The sequence below is a fragment of the Polistes dominula genome, unplaced genomic scaffold (genome assembly GCF_049000335.1).
Source record: "Polistes dominula isolate Pdom_NZ unplaced genomic scaffold, Pdom_raw_medaka contig_49, whole genome shotgun sequence".
Taxonomy (NCBI): Eukaryota; Metazoa; Arthropoda; class Insecta; order Hymenoptera; family Vespidae; genus Polistes; species Polistes dominula.
The window spans coordinates 1651301-1665547 of record NW_028300914.1 but is presented as its reverse complement, the minus strand read 5'-3'; the positions used below and the strand labels follow the sequence as shown (position 1 = coordinate 1665547).

Here is a 14247-nt window from a genome sequence, read left to right as displayed (position 1 = left end):
AAAAATAAACAAATGTATCCGCGTAAAAAGAAAAGAATATCTTAATGAGTATATTTCGTAATAAACGTAGATAATATTTGATAATATATAAGAAAACCAAATTTGAATTTCCCGGGCATTTTATAGATCACGATTCGTATCAACCAATCAAATAACAGTACTCATTGACATTTCTCAAGTGGAATACGCCCTCTGCTCGAAGATATTCAGCCGAGGCCATTAACCGTTCGGTAAAGTTCGGGTTTAGGTACGAGCACTGACGAAAGTTACATTCCGTTGGGCACCTTCACCATGAGTGTTTTCGCCCGTCCGTCGGTGTCTCGTGAAAAATCTAGTTTTCCTTGTCCGCGTTATCATATATAATGGTAGTACGATATTAATTCATGTTAATAAGGAACAGACGTTATAAAAACGTCTAAGTTACGTGCGAGTAATGAAGTGATGGTAGATGGTGAAATAGATAAAAAGAGAATAACAGCGACAATTTACATCTTGAAAGAAGTCAAAAAGAAGTTAAGGAAAGGCAAACATGGGGAACTGTTTCAGTAGTAGCAGGGATCCGGATAAAGACAACTCCGATAGGATAGGAAATCCCAACATAGATGCTGTTGTATCGCCAACTAGTCCAGTGCCAACACCACCTCCGGATCCTATAAGGCCGGTCCCACAAATTCCAGATGCTAATGTGCCAAGTGCTAAGATATTCGTAGCGCTTTACGAATACGATGCTCGCACAGACGAGGATCTCAGCTTTAGGAAGGGTGAACATTTGGAAATACTCAACGATACCCAGGGAGATTGGTGGCTAGCTAGAAGTAAACGGACTAGAAAAGAAGGCTATATACCTAGCAATTATGTTGCTAAGTTGAAATCGATAGAAGCTGAACCGTAAGTATATAAGATTATATTCGTTTTATTTGTTTTTTTTTTTTATTTCTTTTTCTGTGCGTTGCATGTATGTGTTTATGTGTGTGTATCAGATATCACAAACATCCTATCATCATCATCATCATCATCATTTTTCTTCGAATCTTAACATACAATCGTTTGATACCGTTCGTTGTGTCCGTTCATGTTACAATCTCTCTCACTTGTTCGATATTTAAGGAAGTATGAATAACTTACTTCCATTTCATTCGATTTATACTATTTAATATGCAACTCGTTGAATAATATTTTACAGTTATGTTTCGGAATATGGACAGTATAATTGGCATCTTTCATAATATATTTATAATTGAATAATATTATGAGATACAATGAACGTTGTATAAACGTCGATCATCATTCCACATTGCCATTTTTAAATAATCCAATGTATATATTTTCTTTGTTACATTTTCACCTATTGAATTTCTCCCTGTATAATAGTCAGCTCTAATATGACCTTGCTTTCACCAAACAGTATTTCTCTTGCCTCTCCCTGACTTAATCATTTGGTTGAGCACCTCTGCCCTGTTAATCAGTGAAGATAAGCACTACTTCCTTTCCTTTTTTCCTCTATACACTGCCCTTATATATACAAACTTTAATATATACTATTTAATAATAACAATTCTATATATATTTATATATATTATGAATTATTTTACATCAATGTTTTTTTTTTTTATGAGGAAACAGGATATTACTTTTTATCGAGTTATTTTGATTTATTCAATTCATAATTTTAGAAAATCCCATTATACAATTGGAAATGATAAAAGATATGACACACAAAATAAAAAAATATTTCTTTGGAAATTATATTATAAGAATTGTAACCTTTCTCTTGGAAGTATTTTTTAATCAAGTGTCTACACATGCGTTTGTTTTTTTTATTTTAATTTTATGATCAAATGATATATTTCTAATATTATTATATATATAATACTATTTATTATATATTTATTTCTAATATTATTTTTCTAATATTATATATATAATATATAATATTATTAAAATATAATAATATATATATATATTATTATTATTATTATTATTATTATTATTATATAAATAATATATTATTATTATTAATTTTTTTATTATATATTATATTGTATTGTATGCAATGTAAAATACATGTAATGCTTTATATATATATATATATTTTTTTTTTTTTTTTTTTTAAATATATCTATCTAATAAATATCTAAAAAAATATATATCTATATTTACATATACTTTATAATAATCAAAAAAAAAAAAAAAGAAAAAAAAAAGATTAAATAAATATAAATTAGAAATATGTGTATATTAAATATATGTATACAATGATAAATGTGTTATCTATATTTACTACGGTTGGATGATCATACTTATGACACATACATAAATTCAATGCACATTGTTGTTATCAATACTTTTTCATTAGAAAAACACATGTATATTTGCATCAACGTACAATCATTTACAAAAATAATTTCATTAGGTGAATTTACTTTTTCATTCATTAACTTTATATATATATATATATTCTTTTTGATAATATGATTTGTTTTTTTTTTTTTTTTTTTTTTTTAAATATATTTTATAGATGGTACTTTAGGAAGATAAAACGAATTGAGGCTGAAAAGAAATTATTATTACCAGAAAATGATCACGGTGCATTTTTGATTAGAGATTCTGAAAGCCGTCACAATGATTATTCTCTTTCAGGTAATATTTGATTTATTATTTATTATATATATATATAATATATAATATATATTTGACAAAGAGTTATATTTTATTTTGGTAACATTGACAAATCAAATTATGTTTATAGTACGTGATGGAGATACTGTCAAACATTATCGTATACGACAGTTGGACGAAGGTGGCTTTTTCATTGCTAGGCGGACCACATTTAGAAATCTTCAAGATCTTGTTGAACACTACAGTAAAGATGCCGATGGATTGTGTGTAAATCTCTGTAAACCGTGTGTACAGGTAAGCAGAAACAAAGTTCAAATTTGTATGACTCATGTGAAAGATTCCAGTTTATTTTAAACGGAGTTTAGACAGCTTGGTTGCATGTTATAACAAAAAAAAAAAAAACAACAACAACAACAAGAAAAAAAAAAAAGAAGTGTTTCTCATAGCATTGCAAATTGTAATATAACAACAACAACAATAATAAAAGTTTTATTTATATCAATATATATATATATATATATAAATGCATCACAACCTTACGTTTGATTTAATAAAATCATTAATATTTATAAGAGATTTCTACAAACTGATTTCTATTGTAAGAGAAATTGATGTTATTTTACATTTAAAAATCAAATGAAAACTACACATTTGTAGAAATCTCTTGTGATATATATATATGTATATATATATGGAATGCAAATACAATTTTGTAATTTATACAAAGTGAAAAAGTAAACATTAGATAGCATGGTATTATTTTTTCTTGAAAATGTGATTTATATATAATATATAATAATATTGGTAATATTTTGTGCTTTTTATATTTTTTTTTTTTTTTTTTTTTAGAATAATTACAAATGGTATTATTATAAAGGAGAAGAATTTTTTTGCTTAAAAAAAAAATTAATAATGCGTTGTGTTTTTGTAGTAGAGGATTATGAATTTAATCATTTTGTTATACTGTCTAAACTCCAGTTGAATTTGTTTTAAAGCCAGTCTGCTCAAATTAGTAACCCAGTTCGAGAGAGAGGACCATTAGGAATCAGTCCTAATATCCAAATGCTCGTATTTATTTATCGATGCTCTATAGAAAGAGCTTAAATTATTATTATTATTATTATTATTATTTAAAAAGGTTCATGATTTCATGTTATTAGAATGCTGTGGCTGTTTTATACATAGCTTTGCATCATGCATATATTATATTATATCTCTCAACAAGCCAAGAAATTCCTTATTGCATGCTTTTTACAGTGATATATACAAAACATCAGTCTCCTTGTTTTATATACCATATAGTGTTATTGTGTGTGTGATACAGACAAAGTAAAATTTTATTTTTTTTTTTCTAAATAATTTTTATATCTTAAAACAAATGATAACAATGATAACAATTTGTTAACAAAACAAATTTATATTCCTAATTGTTACTTTGCATTTGATGAATATTTTGCTAAAAAAAAAAGAAAAAAAAGATAGGAGAAAAATCTGATTAGTTATAGATAAATTTATGAATTAACTTATAATCAATGATACATAATAATATATTTATATAAAATTAGACACACATTGGGGTATAGATTTTTGTATCTCTCGAACCAGTACTGTGAGTAGACTGGCTTTATTATGCATATTTTAATTTGTTAAATTACATTTTATTATTACAAAAAAAGTTATTATATTTATTCCTATTGATTATTTATAACAATTCATTTTAAAAGAATGCATGTAGAAAATATCTGAATAGTTAGAGAAAGAAAGAACCTCGATCATCATCAATAATATCAATCCATATAAGTGTTTTTTTCTTTATTAAAACCAACAAAATTTATTTCATTTTTTTTTTGTTTTTTTTTTGACAAGTTTTTATTTCGTTACTTCGATAATCGAGGTTTCATAATATTCAATAATTTTTATTGATTTCAAAGTTAAAAGAGCTACTACTACCTAAGCAATATATATATATATATATATATATATTGATTTTTTTTTTGTTGTTGTCCACAAAAATAGCTTATTATAAATAAAATAATCTTTCTTAGAGAGTTTCTTAAAGTGATAGTTAAAAAAAAAAAAATAATCTACATAAGATATTATAAATTATATATATATATATAATAAAATTTAAGATATATTACAGTTAAATGGACAAAATCAAATGGAGGTTTGAGATGCACAAAACATTGTTTTTTTTTTTTCATACAAAATATTATTATCCACAAAGTTCAAAACATTTGAATAGAATTGTGTTTGTTTCTCTGTTTATTGCTTGCCCTACTTCCTGCTGGATTTTCTTGGTAAATTGAATGTCCCAAATATAAAAATAACATGTTATTTTATTTTTATCTTCTTAATAATGCGCAATAATATATTACTTTCAATCATCTTCTTTTTGTTTTTTGTTTTTGTTTTTTTCTAATCACACATATAGCACAAGCCTGTACTATATGGAATTATGCTCCAAAGACATTAGATTATAAGCATTTGGTCTAAGAACACAAAACAAAATATTTCATTCTTTTTTATGATACTTTATATGTACTTTATTGTACATTCATAGCTTCTTTTGTTTTTTTTTACATAGTTGTTGCACACACGCACATACACACACAAAAACACTTAAAATGCGCTCTTAGGCGCTTTTTTTTTTATATTATATTTATATATATATATAGCACTGTTTCATAATTTGAGACAATTCAAAGGAATTACCAGTGATATTTGTGTGCATAAAATATTAATAAAAAAATAATAAAATAAAATGCAGGGTATCTCGGTGAAAATTTTACTCTGTCTGTATACTACACGACTAATACTGTCCATTATATTTAATATATTATCACAAATAATAATATTAATAATAATATAGCTTATGAGAAAGACTACATTTAATAATATATATATAAAATGTATTATAATTAAAAGATATATTTTTTTATATGTAACTGAGAGACTCTGCATAGTGATTTTAAATTTATCAGTTTCTTATAAGACTGGATTTTTAACTCTTATGCACTGTTCCTAAATTTAAAATAATTATACATATTTAAGTACATTTTGTAACAAACAAAATATTTGAATATGTTACAATAGCACAAGTACTGATTACTTCCTAATGATAAAGTATATATATATATATATATATATATATATACAGTATGTTACAATAGCACAAGTACTGATTACTTCCTAATGAAAAAATATATGTATATATATACGTATATAAATATATATATATATATGCACTATGATAAAATGTGTGTGCTATGAAAATGGATTGTATGTATATGTTTCTGATATTATATTTCATTATACATTAGTATATTACATACATATGTGGGAAAATAACTAGTAGATTATTATATAATCCTATTAAATCGTACGTCATATTTCGCATGTAATTAGATAATTCAGTATTTGTCTTCAATTGCTTTTTGCATAGTAGCAAACATCATTTGATTTTTCATTGTGTTTTTGTGTTATCATCATCGTTTTACATTATTACATCTCTTTGTATTCAAAGGAATAACAACTTGTTTCTTTTTCTTTTTTTTTTTATTCACGTTTATTATATTCAGCAAAAAACAACAACAACAACAACATTCATTTTGTTTATTTCTTTCTTCAAATGGAAATATTTCAATGTTGAGTTTATTTTATTTTTTAAATATACATTATTGACACATGGTAAATTTATAAAATAATAAATTGTTTAATATTACAGTTTTAAGATTATTAGATTTTTTTTTATAAATAGAAAGGTGTCGAATTAAAATCAAAATTTACAAATCTAATTTTATGCAAATATATATATATATATATATATATATATAAAAGTAAATATAAATCTTTGACGAGGTCTATATATATATAATTTTATATACGATTGATATTTTTATCTTAACCGATAGATGATCATCTTGTTAACAGAATTAAATAAGTTCATTTCAAATTCACAGGCATTTATAGTATAATACGATTTATATATATATATATATATATATGTCTTCTTAATCATTAAATTGCAACACGTTCTTCCAATAGATGACCTCGATACTTAACAATCTATCTCTAGTTGTTCTCTATCTGATTTTTCTCATATATATATATATATATATATATATATATAGACGAATAATTTATAATATAAAATAAGATAAAATTTTTCAAACAAAATATAAACAAGGAATTAATAAATAAATACGAATTATTAATTATGAAAGTAATGTAAATCTAAGTTGTTATCATTTGTTGTACAATTGTTTAAAATTTATATAAGTAAAAATTATTTTTTTTAAATAATTTTAAAATAATTCTAATAATATTTAAATAATTTTTATTAAAAAAAAAATATATATATATATATATATATATATCACAAAATATCTTTATAAACAATAAAATATATAATTTACAATATGAACTCTTAGTGGCACAGAATTTCAGATAATAAAATAGTCCTATGTTATATTGCACGTTTTAAATTAAACAAAAATTGGGAATATATATATATATTTTTTATTAATAAAGATATTTTACCTAATGTAAAAACATTAATAATCAAAACAAATTAATAACCAATTGTTTAGGATAAATAAGACGAAATATGAAGTTATGAGCATGTTGTGTGTAGCTATTGTAATAATATTTCGAGATGGGACTAAAAATGTCGTCCCACCGTGCATTATGGTGTATCAAAAAGGTGGAAAACTTTTAATCCCACCTTGCCCCCTCCCCCCAAAGAGTTAAACAATTTTCATAATTACTGATTCATATCCAGATATATATATTCAGGTTGAAAAAGAACAAAATTGTAACAAATATGTCTAAGATAATTTATAAATAGCATAAATAATTGACTAGTACATTTATAGGCTATTTTTTTTGTTTTTTTTTTTCAATATATTTACAAATGTATAGGATGAGCTTTTTTTTTTTTTTTTTTTTTTTTAAACAGATAATTAAACAGATAGGTGGTGGGAATACGTCGCAATAGGTGTAAATAAAATTTTAATTTACTCTCGATGATTATTCCGTGTGGTTGTGAACAAATAGCGAAGAGTAAAAAATTGTTTTACACTAAAAAAAAAAAAAAAAAAAAAAAAAAAAGAAAACTGTATGCGTCAAGTTGTACTTTTGTTTTTTACAATAAAATATAAACACGAAAACAAACAAACGTTATGCTATCATATCATGTTTTACTTAGTGACTATGCATTTGACGTTTGCGGTTTTTATATGGGTCATTTAAATTATTTCGATATATGAGTATTTTGTTTACGAAATATCGTATTTACTTCAACTATATTCGAATAACGTTTATTCGACAAATCTCAATCAATTTCTACACACACACACACACTAGACGATTCATTTTCGTTTGTTTAAAGTCAATTAAAAATTTCATTAGAATTCCTAATAATAAATTTATATGTGTATATTGAAACTAAAAATATTGATCATTAGAATATATTGAATTATAATATTTAATAATAATATAATATATATATATATATTATAATTCAATTTTAATTATTAAAATCAATGATACTCATTCCTGCGTACAACGTGGGCTCCTCATAACTGCTATGTAAGTAATTTCATTCGTTTAAGGATTCTATAAAAAAATGTAAATCTACATATATATATATATATATACATATATATACATGAACAGTATTATTTTAATTTTATCATAACACGATCTTCTGTCTATGTATGTTAAATGTAAAACAATACATAACACGATTTGATAATTATATTTCACATAAATATGTAGAATATGCGTACACGTAGAACAAACAAAAACAAAAATAAAAACAAATGATTAATTATAAGATACACAAATAATAAAAGTGATGATGATGATGAGGATGATGATGATGAGTGATTTAATTGAAAGATTTTTTTTTTTCTGCTACAACGATTAGGATTTATTTTGCTTTATATATTCTTTATAAAAATACCATATGTTGTTTACCTTTGTTGTGTTGCATTGTGTGAACTTTTTCGATCGTTCGAAACTTATAAATTAGTCGCCATTATCTGTGTTACGTAATTCCATTAAATCATTAAGTTTTTTTTTTCTCTTGTAATAGTGTTAGGTATATATATATATATATATAGTACAAGGCCTTTTTATAATGTTTGAGTATATGACATCATATGTTGTTTTTTTTTGTACAGTTCAGAACACACACACACACACACAAAATGAGCTTCTGACATAATACATACATTTTCTTATTGTTTCCTTAAGTTTGCACAAGATATTTGATTAATTTGCAAAATACACTAACCACATATTTATATATAAATATATAGATTTATTAATTAGGTAGTTCCCTAAAAACTCTGTTAACAATTTTGTATTCGATGCACTTAGAATTAATCTGCATTTGATGCATATAGTTGTGCATAGAGTTGTACATAGCTTGAGCCACATTATCAAAGATCTTTTATGTAGGTATCTATGGATTATTATACGCTGCTTATTATAAAATACAAAATTTTACAGGAATTTTATTTTCCTATTTGTTTTTTTCTTTTTTAAGTGTCAAAGTATCATACTCATTCTAACACAAACATTTGTTTAACATTCATTCTGCCAGTGGAGAACTTATTGAAGATTACTCATAGTGAGCTTTGGTATTGATACAAAGAGGATGCATTATTGTTTAGAAAGATTTTAGAATATGTTAGCCATTGACTGGCCCGTATCTGGTGTGTTTATAGGTTGAGAAACCTGTAACGGAAGGCCTTAGTCATCGTACACGAGACCAATGGGAAATAGATCGTTCATCCCTTAAATTCTTACGGAAATTGGGTCAGGGTCAATTTGGAGAAGTATGGGAAGGACAATGGAATAATACGACACCGGTAGCAATAAAAACACTTAAGCCAGGAACTATGGATCCAAAAGACTTTTTGGCAGAAGCACAAATTATGAAGAAACTTCGACATGCCAAGTTAATTCAACTTTATGCTGTATGCACAATGGAAGAACCAATTTATATTATCACAGAATTGATGAGGCATGGAAGTTTATTAGAATACTTACAAGGTAATATTTTTTGTAATAATTAATTACACTAAGATATATATATATATATATAAATTAAACATTTCATTTTCTTTCATAGGAGTTAGAGGAAGAGCTTTGAAATTACAACAATTAATTGATATGGCCGCACAAATAGCCACTGGCATGGCTTATCTCGAATCACAGAATTACATTCATAGAGATTTGGCAGCACGAAATGTATTAGTAGCTGATGGAAATGTTGTCAAGATAGCAGACTTTGGTTTAGCCCGACTTATTAAAGAAGACGAATATGAAGCTCGTATTGGGGCACGATTTCCAATTAAATGGACCGCACCAGAGGCTGCTAATTACAGTAAATTCAGTATTAAATCTGATGTATGGTCATTTGGTATACTTCTTACTGAACTCGTTACTTTTGGAAGAATACCATATCCAGGTACTGTTAATATCTTCTTCTTCTTCTTCTTCTTCTATATAAATTACGTGTCAAGTTGTTTGTCCACTAATAACTTGAAAACTACTCAATCGATCTTAATGAACATTTTTGTTGCATTTTATGTAATTTTTTCCAACTTAGAATATAGGATAGTTTTTATCGCGATTATTTTTGATTTTTTTATTGCTAATTTAATGATTTATTATTTAGAGGTTTAATCTTAAGTATTTAGCTTCTCTAAACATTCAATAGATGGGTGCTGTATTATTATAATTCAATGATTTCGATAGATTTCACGTCATATGAGACTTACTGTTCATATTTTTTCGTGTATTATTATTTTTATGTATTCCATTTTAATTGTGTTGTTATTATTGACTAAATAGTTTAGAATTTAATTAAATTAACATTTTATAACAAAGTTCACAGTAACTGCGTGGCCGGATCATTCTAATAACATTTATAAAAGATACATCTGTGTTGGAAGAACATGATAATATCATTATTATCATTATTATTGTATTGTTTATAGGTATGACAAACGCAGAAGTATTAAACCAGGTAGAACATGGATACAGAATGCCTTGTCCACCTGGATGTCCAACGGCACTATACGATATTATGTTAGAATGTTGGAACAAGGATCCTATGAAGAGGCCAACGTTTGAAACTCTTCAATGGAAACTTGAAGATTTCTTTACAATGGAGGGATCAGAATATAAGGAAGCATCTGCGTATTGAAATGAAATCTACGAAAAAAATGTTAGTAATTTTCAGTTGGCTTCTTCGTACGATTCGTCTCGTACCATTATTCGTATGATGAAAGACAAGACTCGTGTTTCAATAGTACTTTATCGTCGATAGGTAAAGACAGGGAAAGTCTAGGATTTATGATGATGATGATAATGATGATAATGATCATGATGATGATGATGATGATGAGCTATTCATTCGAGACATGAATGCTTGTGATATTTGAGAGTATAGTATACTTTAATAGAATATTTAGGGTGTCTCTTTATGTTTCTTTTTGTTTTGTTCTTTTTTTTTTTTTAAATATATATATATATATATATATACACACACATACACATATTAAAGATAAATGGTATTATCATTTATTTTTTCTTAGTAGTACAATATTATATTATATTTCTTTTTTTTTATTTTCATTTATGTATTCAGGCTGCCATAAAATGATATAACGAGTTTGTCAATTCGCCAATTCGTAATTTTACAATGTAATTGGCACTTTGATAATTTTTAGAAACAGAAATAACACACATTACGTATTATAATATATGAATATATATATATATATATATATATATATTATTTTAGATATTAACATTAAGATAACAACGCGTATATAAGTGTAGATATTAACTGCCTTTGACACGACCATGTGTAACGATCAACGATTATTAATATTATTATAATTATTATTATTAATATTCAATATATATATATATATTATCTTGTCGTCATTTTTGTCATCAGAAAAAAAACAAAAAAAACAAAAAGAAATATTGAGATACATTTATCAAATGATTTTCCATAAAAAGTATTATGAAAAGACAAATGTCGTCGTCTACCATAATCGTGTGTTTTGTTGGTAGTTTACAGTCGATAAGAAAGAAATGAACTTTTCATCCAATCTTAACGAAAGGATGGCCTACGATAAGATGGACAAAGTACTATTGAAGTATGAGACATCGTTCAGGTATAATATGAACGTTGTGTGTGTGTGTATAATTTATATTGACGAACGACGCCTCGTGCTTCTAATTACAAATCTTCATATATATATAAATATATATATATATGACGGACCATAGTCCATTTTAAAAATCATTCCTTTTTCTTCTTCTTCTTCTTCTTCTTATTCTGATTCTTTATTCTTATACTACGAAGATTAGATTATTACTTCTCCTTCTTCTTCATCTTCTTCTTCTTCTTCTTTTTCTGTTTTAACAGATTTTAATTATGTGTGAAAATGTATATATTATAAAGTGGATTTTATTCTAAACGAATGAATTTTTGAAAACAATTCAGAACGGTTACTGCAAACTGGTCCGTCCAAAACAGCTGACGATAATTAACACCTAAAACGAAAAGTTCACTTTTTATGTCTATTACATTAGTTCATGATGTTTACACTCTATCACTTTTTGTCATAATTCGTATATGAATATTATATATCAAATATATAAAAGAAACACACACACAAAAAAATATATATATAACACAAACATATAATATACACATGGAAAAAGTATTTTAAAATATAGCGCGAATAAAATCTTAAAAGGAGATAGCAACAACAACAACAACAATAACAATGAAAATACAACAACAAAAAAGAAAAAACCTGTTTTTAAGTGTTCAAAATAATAATAATAATAATAATAATAATAATAATAATAATAATAATAATTAATAATAATAAAAATAAATTTAGTCAGATCGTTCGAGATCGACTAATAATTATGAAAGTTTACAAGAATTTACCTTGAATGTCAATAAGTTAGAAATATGTATACTGTTGATGCATGAACAATAATTATTATTGATGATGATGATGATGATGATGATGAGTGTCTTTTTATCTTGCACAAAAAGATCAAATGCAAGGTAAAGCAAAAAAAAAAAAATATAGATTTTTCCTCCCAAAAGAACAAAAAAACACAAAAATATTAGCGCGTTTATTACAATGTTCAATTCACTATTTACATAAATCTCTTTTTATCATTAGTATATTCATAGCTTATCTAATAATAGTGATATTTAATCGTTCATTATTATAATCAACAACATTTTCAAAGTATTTTTCATTTATACATATATATACAGTATAATCTCACTAATCCGGTACTTCAATAGACCGATACGTCCAATAATCCGGCACTCCCGCCCGCGCCACCCTCTCCTACGCCTATGCGCTCCGTCGCCCGTGTCGTCGTTTGCGCTCGCTTTATTTTATTTATTATAATTTTTTTTTTTCTTTATAATCCATTATTCCGAACATTCCAATAATCCTCGGCACCTTCTTGGTTTTTAACACTAAATTTACGGATGTTTTGTTCAATATTTTTTAATTACTTATAATAATTGTTTAAATGAAGAATTGAATAGAGAGGATAGTAATTAATATTTAAATATATTTTTTTTTTTATTAAGTAACTAAAAAAAGACAACATATATTTTTAAAAATATAATATTTAAGTTTTATGTATTTGTATTAACAAAAATTTGAAATGAGTAGTCAAATTGGTTCAGTTCGTAAATCTAGTGTTAATAATGTCGGATTAGTGAGATTGTACTATATATATATATATATATGTATATTATATTTTACAATTTTTTAATTCAATTTTCACATAAGATCTCTTTAACTCTATTTTGAAAATTTACTGTCTTCCTTCTATTATTATTATTATAAAATGTGCTAATAATTATAACAGTTGACTAAGTCAATAAATGAAGAAAAAGAAAAGAAGAAACATTTTATTTGTATTATTTATCTTTATATAAAATATATTATGAAATAATTTTCTTTTTTCTTCTAATTTTTACATCTTAGTCTACTGTAATAATTATTCATCATATTACAATATTTTCTTCTCTTCCTCGTCTCTTATTATTATTGTTGTTTGTAATCTCGACAAACCCAAGCGCGCGCGCACTATTTGAACGATTTGTAATAATAATAATATTAATAATAATAATTATAATAATAATATTAAAAAAAAAGATAAAAATAAACATTTCCAACGATGGATAAACGATAGAAGGTGTCCCTCGATATATGGACAGTGTAAAACGATGAGGATGATATATTTATAGGCTTTCATGTGTTTTAAAATACGTTGATGAGGATATGATAATGGCGTCAATATCGATGAGACTCATTGAATGCCTCGATAGAAATTATTCATTTAAACAAAAACAAACAAAAATATCGATGCTTTGTGTATGCTTTATACTTATTATATATATATATATCTTCGTTTTAAATAGTTTTACAATTTATACATACATATATATATATATATATATACATATAAAATAATGCTTTTATAATATTTTAATTATTAAGTAATTTTTAGAAGGAGAGAGAGAGAGAGAGAGAGAGAGAGAGAGAG

The 14247-nt window shown here is 25.2% G+C and overlaps 1 protein-coding gene across 2 annotated transcripts; it reads left to right on the top strand.

Moving 5' to 3' along the window:
• Positions 1–116: 116 nt before the first annotated feature.
• On the top strand, positions 117–14162 carry Src42A (Tyrosine-protein kinase Src42A). 2 transcript variants are annotated; one of them, XM_015321823.2, is made up of 6 exons: positions 117–888; positions 2519–2640; positions 2750–2913; positions 9363–9684; positions 9764–10102; positions 10635–14162. In XM_015321823.2, exons 1-6 carry the CDS (start codon positions 530–532, stop codon positions 10841–10843), a joined length of 1515 nt encoding a protein of 504 aa, XP_015177309.1. In that variant the 5' UTR covers positions 117–529; the 3' UTR covers positions 10844–14162. The 2 variants fall into 2 exon arrangements, with proteins under 2 accessions (XP_015177309.1, XP_015177308.1); XM_015321822.2 differs by having other exon boundaries at positions 9357–9684.
• Positions 14163–14247: the final 85 nt, after the last annotated feature.

Coding starts and splice junctions, on each gene's coding strand:
- Src42A (XM_015321822.2), top strand. CDS start 530: ATGGGGAACTGTTTCAGTAGTAGCAGGGATCCGGATAAAGACAACTCC. Junction 2,914..9,356: donor TCTGTAAACCGTGTGTACAG/GTAAGCAGAAAC, acceptor GTGTGTTTATAG/GTTGAGAAACCTGTAACGGA. Junction 9,685..9,763: donor TTTATTAGAATACTTACAAG/GTAATATTTTTT, acceptor TTTCTTTCATAG/GAGTTAGAGGAAGAGCTTTG.